General features: G+C 43.1%; 1 protein-coding gene across 30 annotated transcripts in view; it reads right to left on the bottom strand.

The window, feature by feature from the left end:
* Ptk2 (protein tyrosine kinase 2) overlaps nt 1-18271 on the bottom strand; it is a 228806-nt gene that overhangs the window by 42345 nt on the left and 168190 nt on the right. For 28 of the 30 annotated variants that reach the window (XM_052747987.1, XM_052747980.1, XM_052747975.1 and 25 more), the window contains 5 exons: nt 17815-17915; nt 15761-15876; nt 14079-14179; nt 11328-11417; nt 8531-8735 (listed from right to left, as the gene is read on the bottom strand). In XM_052747987.1, the coding sequence (XP_052603947.1) occupies nt 8531-8735; nt 11328-11417; nt 14079-14179; nt 15761-15876; nt 17815-17915 (613 nt within the window). Of the gene's footprint in view, nt 1-8530; nt 8736-11327; nt 11418-14078; nt 14180-15760; nt 15877-17814; nt 17916-18271 lie in introns of those variants that run through there. The other 2 variants (XM_052747971.1, XM_052747989.1) reach the window with 2 other exon arrangements.

The following is an 18271-nucleotide window of genomic DNA, read 5'->3' on the forward strand; positions in this document are numbered from 1 at the left end:
CCCAGAGCTTGCTGGTTCAGCTAGTCAGCTTGTTTGTTCTGGAATCTTGTCTCCCTCTTGTGTACTTATCTGGGCCTGGGGCTCCAAACCCTGGTCCTCACATTTACACAACAAGTACCAGCCCTGTGACCCATTTTAAGGAGAAAAACCAAATAGAAACCTTCAAAAAATTGAAGGAAGTGGACTTTAAAGAGAACTCAAATGTAATTAGTAGATAATGATTCCAAAGAAGCTCAAGGGTATAAGAGAAAAATTGTTAAGAGTTTTAAAATGAAATAACAGGAAATGTGAGAAGAGTTAAGTGATAATTCTGCAACTGGAAGATACAATATCTGAGATAGAATCTCAACAGGAGGTGAAGATTGGTAGGATAGAAATGACAGGAGTTAGGGAACTTGAAGAAATGACAAGCTGAAAGACAGGAAAAAAAAGAATGGAGGAGAGGAAGGGAGAAGAGGAAACCACTGACAGCAGGAGAGGTGCTGGACCTGGACCTGAGGACACTATCAAGAGGTTTAGCCATCTGTGATGAGTCAGGCCTATAATCTCAGCACTTGGGAGGCTAAGGCAGGCAGGAAGAGCTCTTTGAGTTCAGGACCCTATAGTGAAGTCTATCTTATCTTAAAAGCAAAACCCACAAACAAGTGAGCAAAACAAATTAACCCAAATAACATGTAACTGGAATTTACAAAGGAGATGAGAGTGAAATGATACAGAAAAACATCCTTAGAAGATTTTCCATATTATTTGTATGTACATGATGTTATCTGTGGGCATGTGTGAAGGCTAGAGGCAAATTCTGTGGAGTTGGTCCACTCCTCCTACCTTTATATGGGTTCCAAGATCGAATTCGGGTCTCTAGGCTTGCATGACAAGTTCCTACACTGGCTGAGGTATCCTGCCTGACCTAAAACAATGTATCTTAAGAAACAATGTGGGGGTAGGGGGAGAGATGGCTCAGTGAATAAAGAACTAGTGACACCTCTCTCTCTCTCTCTCTCTCTCTCTCTCTCTCTCTCTCTCTCTCACACACACACACACACACACACACACACACACACAAATACATACACATATATAAATGAATAACAGAGCATAATAGATTAAGGTGGTGGTAAACTAGCGTCTGCATTTCCTTTTTTCCTTTTGGTTTTTCGAGACAGGGTTTCTCTGTGCAGCCCAGGCTGGTCTCCAACTCACAGAGATCCACCTGCCTCTGCCTCCCAAGTGCCGGGATTAAAAGTGTGAGTCACCACTACCTGGCCTGGCCTCTGCATTTTCATGAAGTCTGATTATTAACTCCATATAGACAATGAGATGTTAAAGATGCATGTTACAATTCCCAGAGTGAGCACTAGAAGCAAAACATAAATTTGAGAGAGGAGAGTGAAGGAGATGATGGCTTCAGAGGGCCCTATCTACTCTGGCCACAGAGAATTTCTTTTCTGGTCAGGCTTCAGGATTTCCTTCTCCCTCCACACACCCTCACAGGTTCTCACCATGCAGACCAGGCAGGCCTCAAACTTGCAACCTTTTTGCCTCTACCCCAATGTGCTCAAATTACATGCTTGATTTTTCATATTTCTACATTCCTGTACTTGTACCATCTCTCCATCTAATTTAATTTCTCTACCCTGTTGGCAAGCTCAAGTATAGGAGAAATCACCTAGAGAAGACTCCAGTACTTCACTTTCCAGAAAGGAAGAAACACTAACTCTCGAGACAAAATCCAGTATATTTTATCAAGGCAAACTAAATAGTATGAGGAGAACGAAAACTATGAAAGAACTATGGCAGCCACAGGAGATCAGTTTGATGGCTTCGATGGGGTTCACAAGATGGCTCAGGTGGTAGACAGCAAATGCAAGTCACAGCTGAGATCCCACTCCATCAGCCAGAGGTCTCCTGCTGCAAATCAGACAGGCAGCGGGTAGTGATCAGAGCAGAGATAAATATAGGAGAGATGGGGAAACTTGAGGATGGGTGCACTGTGGACGGGGCAATAAAACAGAGTTTTTGGAAGGTAAAGAAGGGCGAACCTTGATTCTGCCCTTTGGGAGTTGTGTAGGCTAAGACAGGTCACATGACTTCGAGGCCTCAGGCTCTTAAATGAGGGGTGAAAGTGTCTATCCTTTAGATGATTTGTGCAATCCAAGAAAGCAGTACCTGCAACATGGTCTGGAGTAGCGGTTCTCAACCTGTGGGTTATGAACCCTTTGGGAGTAGCATATCAGATATTCACATTATGATTCATAATAGCAGCAAAATTACAATTACAAAGTAACAACAAAATAATTCTATGGTGTGGGAGGGGTCCCCACAACATGAGGAACTGTATTAAAGGGTCGAAGGCTTAGAAAGGTGAGAACCGCTCATCTGGAGCTATGGAAGTACTCAGAATTAAATACTATGAAATCCAAGTCTTATTGTCCTCAAACCACACACTAAGCCACAATAAGGGCAAATAACCAGGAAGAGAAACACTGTGACTATTTAGGTGTGGCAGAACCAATGGAGGGAAACAATTAGGTAAGATACATAATTTTTAGAGGAAACAATTTAAACTTTGCATGAAATTGCTGCTAAATCCAGATGGACTATTTACATTTCATTTCTGGGAAGGCTGAGGATGCTGCAGGCATCTGAGGAGATAAGAAGGGCTCAATGGGAAACAGACGACAGACTTTTCTTTTGGATAGTAACTGGCCCCCAGATGATGGTACCAAGGAAGAACCTACTGGCATGAAGACTAAGGAAATGTTGGTGAGACACTGTCTTTGAAACTGGGAATTACTTTAAAAAGTGCACAGTACTTTCTACCATTAAGTCAATACAAGCACTAGATTCAAAGCTTGCCAAGTGGAACAAGTGGAGTACCACAAAGGGCTAGAACACTGCTTTAAGACATTGTGTATCTGGGCAGTGGTGGGGCACATCTTTAATCACAGCACTTGTGAGGCAGAGGCAGGTGGATCTCTGAGTTCGAGGCCAGCCTGGTCTACAGAGCAAGTTCTAGGACAGCCAGGGCTACACACAGAAACCCTATCTCAACCTGCCCCCTTCATACAAAAAAAAAAAAAAAAAAGACATTGTGTAGCTGTTCCAGTACCAGTAGCAAGAAAGGCTTGCCTTAAAATTATATTAAATTCTAACATGTGTACCTCGTAACTTTGGATCTGAAAAAAACTTTGCTGTTACTACTGCCTACCAGGCTGACACCATGTTGTCTACACTTGCACAAGGAAGGTTTTGATAAGCTGTCTTATTTCATCCTAAAAAAAAAGTATCTGTGATCCTGCTCCTACAGAAAAACTAAGTGACTTGTCACAGCTTAAGTATTTATTGAAAATTTGCACCCTCACCCCTCTACCTTACCTCAATTAAGCTAGCACTATGCAGCAGCCTCTCAGGCCAAGTGAAGTTGGCAGTGAATTTCTGAGGTGTCTTGTGGGCATGACACCAAGACACAATATGGGAAAAACTTAAGAACTTTTTGCCTGCAGCCATCAGGCTAAGTTGCAGTCCAGACCAAAAAGACTCTTCCAAAAGAGCTGATAAAGCTGAGCGCAGAGTTGTACAACATAAAGCTACACAAAGACTCCAAAGCCCAACCGTAAGTCATAGACACAGCCCAAATTCCCAGTAGCCTCAAGCTGGAACCAAGGCTCTGGACAAAGCATGCCTTTAGAGTAGGCTCCCAGCCTGCATGAAGTCACTTCTGTAGACTCTACTTTGTCATCAACATCCACATCTGTGCCCCATTGTCTGAGATTAATGGGGCTGGAGAAAGAAAATGTAGCATACTTAAGACTGCCAAGAAAACAAATAGCACACAGCAAACACCCTGAAAGTGGGGGATGCTGTCGTGCCTTCTAACACTCACTATGCAAGACACGAGGAGTTCTGCAACATCTGCCTTCCTTTAACCTCAACATCAACTGAGTGCTCTCTGGTCTGAAAAGAAAGCACCTTAGCACCTGCTAGCCATGCGATATCAAGGTAGTAGGACTGCTTACACCAGTGGCCTCTGATGGCCTCCTAGTTGCAGGCTATGCTCAGGTCAAGTTCCTAACTACAGTTTTCTGTTTGTTTGCGGGGAGGGGAGAAGTTGAGACAGGGTTTCTCTGTATAGTTCTGGCTGTCCTAGAACTCATTCTGTAGACCAGGCTGGCCTTGAACTCAGAGATCTACCTCCCTCTGCTTCCTGAGTGCTGGGATTAAAGTCTTAAGCCACTACCGCCCAGCCTAATTACAGTTTTAATCTTTTGGTTTACAAACTATCTGGACAATGCTGACTCCCTCGGCAAGGGCAGCAAGAACAGCTTGTGGCACAATGTTAAGGTAACACAAAGTGCTCAATAAGTGTCACTTTTTTGTTTGTTTGTTTGTTTTTCAAGACAGGGTTTCTCTGTGTAGCTTTGCGCCTTTCCTGGAACTCACTTGGTAGCCCAGGCTGGCCTCGAACTCACAGAGATCCGCCTGCCTCTGCCTCCCGAGTGCTGGGATTAAAGGCGTGCGCCACCACCGCCCGGCCAAGTGTCACTTTTTGATGTTGTGACTATGAAGTTCACTACAGATGCTCTTTTTGAAGAGCTCGGTGACAGACAGCGGCTCAGAACACACACACCTCCTTACTCAATGGGTACTTGGTCTTCACAACACAGACGTCCTGGTAAATTGTTTTACACATCACTTACAACCTCTTACTTTGTGTGAATAGGGATTGCTCAAATAAGTGACAGTTTCCAAAGATTAAAAAACAGAACAAAACCTGAAAGAACAACTAATGCCACTAAAATCAAGTTCTGCTCACTGCTGGGAGCAGTACAGGTGGTATGTTCATTTTGAAAACTGTCAATATCAACCTGTGCAGAGCACACGTACATCCTCAAGCTTGTGAGCATACACAGCATAGCCTCCTGTTCAAACACTGCTGCGTTCATGAGGTACTAGTCTTTCAGCCCCTAAATGAAAAGCACCCCAACTTCCACCATCAACAAGATGCTCAAATTAACAATGGTGCATTCATCATTCAAAAACAGGGCTCTACACACCAGTAACAATGGCATGGGGGAGGGGACAAGACTACCAGAATACCACAGATGACCACACAGCTAAGCTTTAAGCACAAGAGACCACCCATACACCTTATGTGCTTATTGATTCCCTGAATATGAAGGTTAAAGCAGGCAGAAGCAGCCACTGCTAGAACAGTGGCAGGGAAGGGCAGCTCTGGTGGCGCTCTAGACTGTGAATCTTTGGACACTTGTTCCCAGTCATGTCCAATTGTGAAAATGTACTGATCACTGTTGAACTCAGTGTTGGTGTGTTTACTCTATCAATAAAACCCAAGGGGTGCATAGGAGCTATGGTACAAAGCTAGACTGGTAGTTTCGCTTGTCTATTGCCCTCACTATCTACAAAGGACTTGAGGAACTGGTTATGAGTCTAGCACACTCACAGATGCTGTTTATTATGTGGAACAGATGCTTCATTCCAAGATGTCATTGCTAGGAAATACTCATTTTGAGCAGAAGCTCCAAAAGCTATTTATTATGGTTCCTTGGCACAGGAAGGATTTTTCCAATACAAATGTTTAACGCATATTATATCTGCCAGTCACAAAACAACAACAAAATGCTGGGAGCAAGCACATGAGAAATTTTACTGACCACGTTAAAACACTGCCATTGAGGAACTGCTCATACCTTATAGAAATGCCAACAACAGCTAATCTCATTCTGCATCTCCATGGGTTCACCCCATGAGCATGGAAAAGGACACAAGAGGATAGCTTCCTTGGATCTCAGGGGCCCACTCAAGAAAGTCTTGCTAAGCCTTGGGCTAACAAGCACCCGCAGGTACCCTTTCTTAGCTCTCACAGTCACAGTGAATACACAGGTCAGTTATGGACAATGCAGTGATGAATCTGCTCAAAGGGTTGCTTGAAAGTATTTGAGGGGCTAGATTTGGGCAACATGTTTGATTTCTCAGTGTAGCGAAGGGCTACCTGCTTCTTTAATAAAGCCTTGGATGTAATAAAAATGAAGCAAACTTCAACAACAGAACTTATTTAATTATTGTGGCACATTGCTCATGGAAAATACAAGCAATAAACTGTATTATAAAGTACACACTATAAATGCTTTATGTTGGCCATACTATAAATGTTCCAAAGGTGAAGTCCAACTCGATCGCAGATGTGCTCACTGCATACAAGATAGCCATGGCTACAGTAGAAGCACGTGTGCACTGTGCTCCTGGCGGAAGGTGAGTATGACGATCCCTGTCCTCAAGGAGCCTCAGTCTAGTAGGAAGGAGACATACTAGACTGTGAGCTCCTCGAGGGCAGGAAAGCGCTCCATCATCTGTGCCCCATGCCCAGCATCTGAGCAGTGCAGGTGCAGCTGGCTGGAGCACGGCTAACCCAAGAGAGCTATGAGGACTTGAAGAACAGGCTGAGAAGTCACAGAAGGGCCAGGGACAGAAGCCAAGAAAAAAGAGAGGGTTCTGCAGGTAGAGGAGACATTTCATGTGTATAGAGAATTTGGCCTTGGTGAGAGGAAGGGATCAAGAAAGATATTCTCAGGCCCTAAATGTATCCTTTCAGCTTTTGCCTGGATACAAAAGGTCACAAGAAGTCAGTGGAAGGTGCTTGAGCAGCAGTATTACTTTCTTAGAAAGCTATACTAAGCCCGTTAGTACCAGATAGATGAAAAGGAGCTGAGGGCATGGGACAGAAGCTGGCTTAAAGAAGGCACAGCTCTGTTTCTTGGACAGTATGATGTCTTGTAGGCAACTTACAGTGGAAATTTGGGACTTGTGAGAAGCAGGACAAGCCCAAAGCTATAGACAGAGGGGGAGGCAGTCTATGAGTAGAGCAGACAGTTGGAAATAGTACAGACAGCACAGAGGAGGTGGGGCAGGGAACTGGCCAGGCTAAGTACAGGAGGTGGAATATCATATCTGTAAGGAAAGGAGACAGTGGGTAGTCAGAAGGCAGAAACATCAGGCTAGTAAAGTCAGCAAAGAAGTGGGTACAGAGAGGGCAATGGATCTCCCACCAGAAAGTGGAAGATTTCAAGACCAGGATCTGTCAAGATTGAAGAGAAGTTGAGCAAAAAGCAACAAGCCACACAAACACAACTGTTGAGCAAAGCAGCTGTAACAGTGACAACATAGACTACAAAACAGTTACTCAGGGTTTAGGTGGGAGAAAACTCAGAAAGGCAATATAGAGCTGTCACAGGGTGGGGAACCATACCCAGGGCTGTGAGTTGAGGGGACCAAGACAGTAAGTGGTCTTGTGGAATGGGGCCTCACTGCACTAAATGAGCACAACTGCCACTATTTCTTCAGTGGGCTATTGAGCTCTCTAGGTTGAGGATAAAAATGCTCTTGGCAAACATTGCTCACTGTATTAACTGCCTACTTCTCCTATGGGGCCTGACCTCCTTGACACACTCCCACAAGGAGCCTCCCTCAAAGACTGAACTTCTAAGGACCTACAGCAGTGGCAAAGAAGGTAGTTAGATGAACATTCTGGCCTATGATAGTTGGAGATGTTTTTGAAAAAATACAGCAAGTAAATAAAGAACTCAAACTCAGGGAAGTCCCCTAAATGTGAGAGAAGGTGACAGCACATACTAAGCCAAAGTGTTATTTGTGTGGTCAAGCTGCACATACTTGCAAATTATATTAAACCACAGTCTTATCAAAGTGCTAGCTCCATCCAAACAGACTCAACAAACTTCTTTTTCAGTCACTCAGTGCCCAGTTCTAACCCCAGCACCGAGCTGTAGAAATGAGTAGGACATGGTGAGTCATGCTAGGGACACAGACACGCCATCAGGTAGTCAGTCTGCAGATGCTTCTTTGAGGTGGTCTCAGCACAAATCTGGTTACTGTGTGAGTTTCCAGGGGCCTGGAAACTCCTAGAGACCTGATGCCTACCAGCTCCTGGCACAGAATTCCTGAACAAACAATAGATGTTTTAAATACAGCAGCAGAAGATCTCAAAGGTGTCAAAGTAAGAGCTCTCTCTTGGGGAGGTGGGGTTGGTGACGGAGGTTTATTGGAGGAAGGAACATCTCAGCTAGATTCTGAAGACTGAACAGGAGGTAATCAAGTAGCAAAGGGAGACCAAGAATACAGCATGTGAAAAGGTCTTGAGCCACAGCAGGAGAATTATAAAACAGTCAGATGTAGCTGGTGCACAAAGTGCCAGGGAGGGATTGTGTGAGAAGAGATTGGAGATGCAAGTTGGGTCAAAATAATGACAGGTTTGATAAAGCCTTGCTAAGTCAGAAGCTAGGGGATAGAATTGAACTGTAATCAGAGCTTCAGTAAGAACTGAAGATCTAATTCACTAACAGCTCTAGTAAATTAACAAGACATACAAATCAAATCCCAAAGTATCTGTATCCAGAAGAAGCAGTTCCAACTTAGATACAACCATCTCAGAGCTATGATGCAGAGGAGGAGAAGCAACAACCTGCCCCCGCCCCGGCCCTTGCTGCCCCACTCCTACCTGAGCTGAGCTTTAAGTTCAGTAAACCTGGGCCGCCTGCTGGGGTCATAGGCCCAGCATTTCGTCATAAGGCTGTAGAGGGTGGGAGGACAATTTGGAGGCATTGGTAATCTTTCCCCATTCTCAATTCGACCGATCACATCATTGTTCTTCACTCCTTGAAAAGGCTTCACGCCATGCATCAGTATCTCCCACATACACACACCTGTGGAGTGGGAACGAAAACAGTGCAGTGAGCTCAGCACCCAAAGAGAAAGGTCCAGGCTAAGGGGACCAGTTAGGCAGCTCGCAGATCTGGGCAACCCACCTAAAAGACGGTGGCATTCAGTCAGTGCCCAAACATAGGAGGATAGCAACTAGTTCATATGGCATGAAGAACAACGTAAGAGTCAGAACTTTCTCAGTGGCTTATTTCTGAAAATTCTGGATTAGCAAGTAGCCCACCAGCTACTGTACTATAAAAACCAACCAACCAAACGAACAAAAAACAAAACAAAAAACCCCACAGAAAACAAAAAACAAACCTCAGTGATTTTTTTAGACCTGCCTCACCACCAACTTAGGACCATACTGATTATAACTACAGTCACTTAACAAAGAAGTCCTATGTTTAAGCCTTGAGCTCAAGAAAGCTTAGATTCCTCACCAAGGTGCAAATGGGTATTATCATCTTGTTTATACAACACCATCTCATCTAAAGGCCATGACTAGACCTCAGAAGGTGCACCTACTCTCTAACCCTGGGAATCAAGATGATGGTCTTTTTATTCACCAAAGAATTTATCTTCTAAACAAGTGAACAAACCTAACAGCACTGACACTAACAATGGTGGCATGAGATATCGACATAATACAGGGGAGAGGGGTGCAGGTCTTTTCTTAGCATCCCACCAATGTCACTCTGTATTCTAGCCCTCCTGATATCTTGTACCTTCTGGATAGGCCAATTCTAAGGCGCCTTCCCTGTGTCTCACCCAGGGAAGTTATGATTCTTTTACATCTACTTCTATGCTCAAGCACATGTTTATAAATGATGCCCTGGGAGGAGGGTACAGACTGGGCAGTGTGAAGTTGGTCTCTAAGGAGGCAAGTAATATTATGTGTTCACTGTAACCAGATTCTGAAATTGGCCCCAAATTTAGTTCACAGAAATAAAGTTCTAAAGAGTCCCTGACAAAAATAACATGCTGCTACAGAGTTGTTCCTCACTGGGGACCAAGACAATATTATCAGCAAGTTCCAGAAGAGCCGGGGCTATACACTCGAAAAACCAAAATCCAAAATAGCTAAAAAACAAATCTATGGGGGCTGGAGAGATGGCTCAGAGGTTAAGAGCACCGACTGCTCTTTCAGAGGTCCTGAGTTCAATTCCCAACACCCACATGGTGGCTCACAACCATCTGTAATGAGATCTGGCTCCCTCTTCTGTGTACGTAATAAATAAATAGATCTTTAAAAAACAAAAAAAACAAATCTATGATGCCACTGATTATAAATAGTAAACACTACTCTTTTATATGACAAAATGGAAAAACACTGCCAGTGTAGCTATGCAATAATCTTTTCTTACTATTTAGATTTTATTCTTACCAAAAGAACACTTTAAAAACAATCATACATTGAAAGTAACAATACAACTTAAACTGACAAAGTCTACATGAAGACAGAAAGTATAGCTGCATTAAAATGTCCTGCCGGGCAGTGGTGGTGCACACCTTTAATCCCAGCATGTGGGAGGCAGAGCCAGGCAGATCTCTATGAGTTTGAGGCCAGCCTGATCTACAGAGCGAGATCCAGGATAGGCACCAAAACTACACAGAGAAACCCTGTCTTGAAAAACTAAAAACTTAAAAAGTCCCAATGAATACCAACTCTAAAATCTTAAGATATTCCAAAAATGCTAAAATGTGCAGTTAAATTATGAAGCAGAGTGCCCTGAGAAGATGAGCATCTTGCCTTGTGGTTTGCATAGCCAAGTCCAACTTGTACCTGCACTGACTGGACCCAGAGCCTTGCTAACCCTGCCGAAGAACTAAATGGATTCACAGCAATAGCATTGAGACAGAAGAAGTAAGAACGCTTATTTGATATCTATGACTTTAATTTTCTTTATAGAAGTTTAATAAACTTAATTACATTTCTCCTCTAGAGCAGTTTCACACTTTACAGACTACCCACAAGAGCCACAGGGGAGTACCAGTGACAAAAGGAAAAGTAGAGTACAGAGAGACACCTGCTATGTGAAGCTTCCTGAAAAGGGGTACATTAAGTTAGATGGGGTCCAGCTGGAGAAGAGGGTGCAAGAATGAGGTGTTTCTGGCAGAAAGACCAACATCAGGAAAGATGGTTCTGGAGACAGTAAGAAGAGTCAGTCACTAAAATCACAGACAGTGGTAAGCAGACCACACTTTCAATACAATACAGCCCACAGAGCAAGGAGGGAGGGGGTGTGTTTAAAGGCCAAGTCACAGGAGATGAAGGGCCAGCTCCTAAGCCTGGAGACAGGCAGCTTCAGGGCAAGAGACAGAAGTACAGATGCTCTGGGCCAGCAGTGTCTCACAGAGCCAGAAGAACCTATGTGCTGGGAACAGTAGAAGAGCATGACAGAGAATAAGAAGAGGAAACAAGCAGCTGTTCCTTCTGAGGAAGGCAGAGAAGAGAAGGAGCATGACAAGAGACCATACTGATCAGAGGATGCTGCAACAGCATCCGACGAAAGAGATGCTCATTTTGAAGAGATGATGCTAGCTTTATTTTGCACAATATAGCAAAGTTTATTTAAAAAAAAAATACTCACCAAACATCCACACGTCACTAGCTGAGGTAAAACGTCGAAAATTGATTGACTCTGGAGCCATCCATTTAATAGGCAATTTTCCTTTGGAAGCTAGAAGATTAATTTTAGAAAATGAATTTTCTTTGTTAGCTGCTTGAGTACCTAACAGAGCTAGCCAAGATTTTCAGCATCAAAATAAAAAAGCATCAGCTCTGACCCATAGGCATCCATTTCTTTGGGAGACTGACTCATTTACTTGGTGCTTTGAGAGTTGACAAGTGGCTAGCATGGGGTAGGGACAGAAAACTTGAATGCCTTTCCCCTCTTCATTTGAGGAAGAATCTGTGAATGGTGGTAACAACACACAGTCCATTACACAGGGCTTCATAGTATACTGGAGTTCATTCATCTGCAGTTGGGATCCTTGCTCTACAAATGCCCCATGTAAAGAATATACATTCCACTCCTGCTGGGCAAGTTGTGCTCTTCCAAGCTAGCCCAGATACAGACCCTGTGCTCCCAGGAAATACATAAAAACACATGTTGTAGAGATTAAACCTTAAATCCTAAAATAAATCATGTTCAGGGGTTCTATTCTTTATAAAGAGGGCTCAAACCCACAGCCTGAGGTTACTCTACTAATAGAAGCTGGAGTTATGCTCTGCCTCCTGACCAAGTCCTCTAACTCAGAAAGAACTCAGACCTCAGATGGAAATGTACAGCCTGGGAAAGCTCAAAGGTTTTACTGTCCTGTGCATGCCACGAATGCCTACAAAATCATCTCAAGAACTAATGTGGAGTTATAAACTTTAGCAAAGAGCTGAATGAACAAAGCTGGAATCAATGGAGGATCAGGATTGATGACACCTTCATCAATATGTGCAGAGCAGGAAGAAGCAATGGATGAAAAACAAATGTATCAAAGCAACCCTGAAAAAATTCTTTCCTATGAGAGGTGAGGCACAACCTCACTAATTCTCCAGTTGCTGAGTTGAACACACAGTACCTTTCCTCAAGGGACTCTCACTCCTGAAGGCAGGCAAAGAAGCATAGTCAGATGTGGTACCAGCAGGAGTAACAGATAAAGAATAGGCCAACTGTCCCATAAAGTGAGGAGAAACATGGTGGGGAGCACAGGACGGGCAGGGCACAGAGCAGGTAGGAACAAGCACAAGCTCTAAAGGCCTTCCTCTGTAAGTAGCAAGCCTCTCTGTAGACCTTCAATTCTCAGAAAGGGAACATTTTGAGAAGTCCCAAATCTTTAGGGGTTATATACACTGACCATTCTAAGAAATTTATATGAATTTGACAGCTAACTATCTTAAATGTTCAAATGATGTAAAATCTTGGTCCTCATACAAAGGAACTTGGAATTTAGTTTTATAGTGAAATTTTAGGATTCAGACTAGTTAAGACTTGAACTGGACATGAAACGTATTTCAAAATAGTGAAAAATGTAGTTTAAAATCACCAAACTACTTTCTTATGTTAAAGGATCACTGTCAAAATACAAACAGTTCATGATGTGCCAGGTCTACTTAGTAGAGAACTCTAATCTGAACTGAAGGGAGCTGGGGTTAGTGAGAGCTGGGAATCAGACCAGGGCCTCCCATATGCTAGGGAGGCAGCCCATCACTGAGCTGCATTAGCATTTGAGGTTTGGTGTGAACCCAGGTCTTATTTCTCTGGCATCACTGCCCATGAGGCAACTGCTGTGTCATACTGGGAGCTGTGTGATCAGTTCTACACCTTTTCATTCTTGTCAGCAAGTTATGAATGATGAGTTTCTCTACATCTGTGTCCCCACTAGGTATTGATACTACTTTTTCTTTTAGCAATTCTGATGAGTGTGCAGTCCTATCTCATGGGGCTTGAACTTTCATTTTTCTAGTGGTTAAGACCACGAACAATCTTTGTGTACTCACCTGCCACCCATCTAGTCTCTCCAGTCTACTATGTATACTCAGAGTTTTGATCAGGTTCGAAATGCCTTGTTTACATTTTAGAGCTCTTCCTATTTTCTGGAGACTAGTATTTGTCACACATATGCACAGCAAATATTTTTTCCTGCTCTGTACTTTGTCATTCATCCTTTACAGAACAAATATGGTAAATTTCAACATGGTTTGATCTACCAAGTTTATCTTTTAATACACCTTGTTTTTGATGGCATGTCTATAGGCCTCAGCTTAACTCCAGATCCCAGAGGGTTACTAGGTTGTTTCTTCTAAATTTTATAGTTGCATGCCTTCATAACTAAGTCTTAGGCTGTTTTGAGTTTTTTTTTGTTTGTTTGTTTTTGTTTTTGTTTTTTGTTTTTCGAGACAGGGTTTCTCTGTGTAGCTTTGCGCCTTTCCTGGGACTCGCTTGGTAGCCCAGGCTGGCCTCGAACTCACAGAGATCCACCTGGCTCTGCCTCCCGAGTGCTGGGATTAAAGGCGTGCGCCACCACCGCCCGGCCTGTTTTGAGTTATTTTGAGGTGAGGTCTGGGTTAAGATTGTCCAAAAGTTCCAAGCCCCACTGTCTGACAAGGTCATCCTTCCTCTACTAAACTGGCCTTGGACTTCAGGAAAACACATTCTGACACACCTTGCATTAGAATCTTGGTGTGTTTGTTTATACCCGTAATTAAAGCTGAAGCACAGGATTACAATGTGAGACCAGTCCATGCTACAAAATGAGACCCTGTCAAAAAACCAACTCTCCCCAAAACAAAATCCAAAAATTAACGATTCATAGCTTATTTCCCAGTAGTTACCCTTGTCTCTCACCTTTATAGTAAGTACTGTCTTCCATATATCGGGATAATCCAAAGTCTCCTAATTTTACACAATCATTTGAGGATACCAGAACATTTCGAGCAGCAATGTCCCTAATAAAGAAAAATTGGGGACAGTAAGCACAGCAACAACAAATGCCATCAACTCATGATTATTACATACAGATATATAGGTAGGTTATTTGGAAAGAAGGCTTATACACAACATGAAGAGATTCATAAATTGTTGCACTTCTTATGTATTTCTTCTAGAGGATATTTATAAGAATGAGTTGATGATCCTTATGAATAACGACAAAAATATTCTCTCAAACACTGAAAATACTCATCACTTTGATAAAACTCACACAGTGATGGCATTATACTGACAAGCAGTAGATACATGGTCAGCATAACTGAAGATCTCCATAAACAGAATTCCCTGCAAGCATTTTTTCTGAATAATTTTTATGATGCAATCTGCTGTAATAGTCGACATCAAAACAGTAACTCTGCTGTGATCCTTAGAAAACACATTATAGGGACTTTCACTTGTGTTCCAACCCAAAGCTGCAAATTCTAAGTAGCATTCTGAAGAATGATAACAAATGTCACAATATTTAAGCATTCTGCAAAGTCTCAGGTCTGCTTTGGGGCCACTTCCAGACATTTACTGTTTCATAAGCACAGGCTCTGGATTATGTTTGGGGAAGGAACATATATCTTGAAAGCATAATACAAGAAAAGGGACAGAGGGAATGCTTGCAGGGGCAGGCTGAGACAGTCTCACTGCAGCCTGGGCTGGCCTAGAATCCACTCAACTCCCCTAGCATCAACCTCTCAGGTGCTGGGATTAAATGTGAGAGCCACCATGCCTGGCTAATGAAAATCTTTTGTCTGCTAACAAGCCATGGCCCTTCCCCTGTGAAAGGACATAATATACCTTGACTCCCCCTCCACCATCCCTTCAAAACAGTTTCACTAAGTAGATTAGTCTGGCCTTGAACTCACAGAGGTAGAGGCTCCCAAGTACTCAGATTAAAGGCATGCAGCACCCAGGCTGACTCAACATCATCACTTTTTTATGGGGGGTGGAGGTGGGGTTTGAGACAGGGTTTCTTTGTGTAGCCTTGGTTGACCTAGAACTAGCTCTGCAGACCAGGTTGGCCTCAAATTCATAAGAGATTTGCCTGCTTTTGCCTCCCAAGTGCTGGGATAAAGGCATATGCCACCACCACCCAGCAGCACCATGACTTTTTAATGACTCAAGAGTAGGCGTAAATGATATACAAACATCTTGTATGGGGTGCAGAAAGTAACTTCCTTCCTTGTTTCTCACTGTTAACCATTTGGTGCTGAAATGGCCTCCACTGGCACATGTGTTTGAACACCTGGTTCCCAGCTGATGGTGGTATTGTTTGGGGAGTTTGGAACTTTTGGAGATGGGACCTAACTGGCAGAAGATCACTAAGGCAGGCCTTGGTTGGTTGGTTCCAGGCTAGTTCCTGACACTACAGACAATGGCTTCTACTGCCATTCCTTCCCCACAACAATGGCCAGAATTCCCCAAAACCAGGAGCCCAAATAAATCCTTCCTTCCTGAAGCTGTTTCTGTCAGAGATAAGAAAAGTTAATACACTCTAGAACTGCTTACCCCCATTAGTAGGCAATGCAGCAGCTTCATGAATGCCTTACCTGTGAACAAATCTTTTGCTCTCCAGATACGCGAGTGCTGTACTAAGCTGATAGGCATATAGGATCAAAGATGCCAGATCCAAGCTGTATTTTCTTACTTGCAAAAATGACCTTAGCTTTTGAAACAATGGCCAAGACAAAAAAGAAGTAATCAGAGACAGAGTATAGCTATTAAGAGCACAAAAGATACACTCAACTACACTGTGAAGGTTCCCAAATAAATTTTTTTTTTTTTTTTAAATGAGACAGGGTCTTACTATGTATGTAACCCTGGCTAGCCTGGAATTCTATGGGTAAACCTGGCTGGCCTCCAACTCATAGACATCACCCCGCCTCTGCCTCCTGAGTAGGATTAAAGGCATGTACCAACATGCCCAACTCTCTAAATGGATTGTATTATACTTTAGTTTTTCTTTGGTAATGATAAAACAATTATTATTCATTTGAAATCCATTTAGAATTTAGAATCTTTGTGACTACAGACAAATTTCTAAAACATGTAAAAGATGGGCCTGAGGAAAAGAAAAAAGTATGCTGTAAAACACTGCTAAGCAGTAATACCCAGATAATGAAAGGACAGTTACTACTGCAAGCACACGGTGGCTCCATCTGCCCCACTGCTTCGTGCTGTGCTTCAGGGAGTGTTTTAGGGTAAGACAGGCGGAGGAGGAGTCCACTTTCATTCCTCACCCATGGTTTTGATACAGAAACCTAAAATGGTGACACACTGGGTGTTTCTCCCACTGGGAGTCAGTCTCATCACTGACACCACTCATGAAGCTAGATGCTGTAATACAGGATTTTATCAATTTCTAAAAAAAAAAAAAAATCAATAAATAAAAGGGAAGCATTTAGCAACAGTATTAGCAAACTCCTCAAAAGCAAAAGCATGAAAAAATACCTGTAAACCAAAACCATACATTACCCTCCATCTGATTTGGAACTACAGACAGAGAGAAGGGAAGGGGAAGATGTAAAATGAATGCTGGTTACCTCTCTGCCCAGTTAAGAGTTTGACTCAGGGGTTGGAGGGATGGCTCAGAGGTTAAGAACATTGCCTGCTCTTCCAGAGGTCCTGAGTTCAATCCCAGCAACTACATGGTGGCTCACAACCATCTATAATGAGATCTGGTGCCCTCTTCTGGCATGCAGGTAGAACATTGTATACTTAATAAATAAATCTTAGAGAGAGTGAGAGAGTGTTTGACTCAGGCCAAGTGGTGGTGGCATATGGTTTTAATCCCAGCACTTGGGAGGCAGAGGCAGACAGATCTCTGTGAGTTCGAGGCCATTGAGGCCAGGCTGATCTACAGGATGACCCAGGGCTCCACAAACAAACCCCGACTCAAATCCAAAAAAAAAAAAAAAAAAAGTCTGACTCAGCAACCCAGGTGGAGCTCAGGATCTGAGGATCTGCTTTTCTAACAAGCTTTCCATCCCACTGTGTTCCAGGTGAAGGTGATGACTAATTAGTTTCCATGTTTTGGAGAATGTCAAACAGGGCCAATGACACTCTGTTACTCATAGTTTTCACAGAAACTGAGTAGTAATAGGTGAGTCTGAAAAACTACAAGTGAATTCTCAAAAGGATTAGGAAGCTGATTAGATGCAGCACTGTCTCTTTCATCCTCAAGTTACTGGGCTAGTTCTTCAGGCAAAGCCGTAAGAGGAAAACTACCTGGTTATCTGCTGCCACCTGTTCCAATAACACACCTAGATGGGAAAGAAACTGTTGAGGAGGGAACCTTCTGGGATGTAAAGGTGAAGATTTTATTTCATTTTATGCTCAAGATGGGGGTCTCATACTATATTGTCCGGATTGGCCTCAAATTCCTGGGGTCATGTGATCAACCCTCTTCAAAAAGGGGAGACTACAGATGTATTCCACCTGGCTCAGTTCAATAAAGAAGACATTTATACCACAGCTTCTGAATGAAAAGCATATATAATCCTCAATGATGTAACCTGTATATTTGTGTTATGCAACTGAGGGATATCACACAGCAGGTACAAGGCTGTTACCACCATGGCTAGACAGCCTGGGGTCTTGGTACCTCTCCAAGCGTGCACAACTCCATGATTATCCAGACAGGATTCTCTGTAATGACTCCAATCAGCTTCACGATGTGAGGATGGTCAAACTGACGCATTGTTACTGGGGGGAAAGTGGTCTCCAGTTAATCTCCTAGCTCACTTCATACACAAGACTGAATCCATAAAAACTTTGTGCTCAATACCACAGTCAATCCCGGTTGTATGTCAATGAAAGTTTGCATGAAAAAGGCATATGGCACTATCAGGGCACAAGATAAAACCCATTCATGGGAGAAAATAAGGTAAAAGGGGGTTCTAAAGCTACACCCAACAGGCAACCACAGGGACTTCTATCTTGTGGTCTTGTTTACCAGAGTGTAAATGGCTGCTCTCAGGGCCCTAAGACCACCAGTTCCCACACAGCAGTGAGGAATTGTGTGAAAGAGAAACACTAAATGCTATCTGGCTGCAGCACTT

This window comes from Peromyscus californicus, unplaced genomic scaffold, assembly GCF_007827085.1.
Source record: "Peromyscus californicus insignis strain IS unplaced genomic scaffold, ASM782708v3 Scaffold_20__1_contigs__length_68692818, whole genome shotgun sequence".
Taxonomy (NCBI): domain Eukaryota; kingdom Metazoa; phylum Chordata; class Mammalia; order Rodentia; family Cricetidae; genus Peromyscus; species Peromyscus californicus.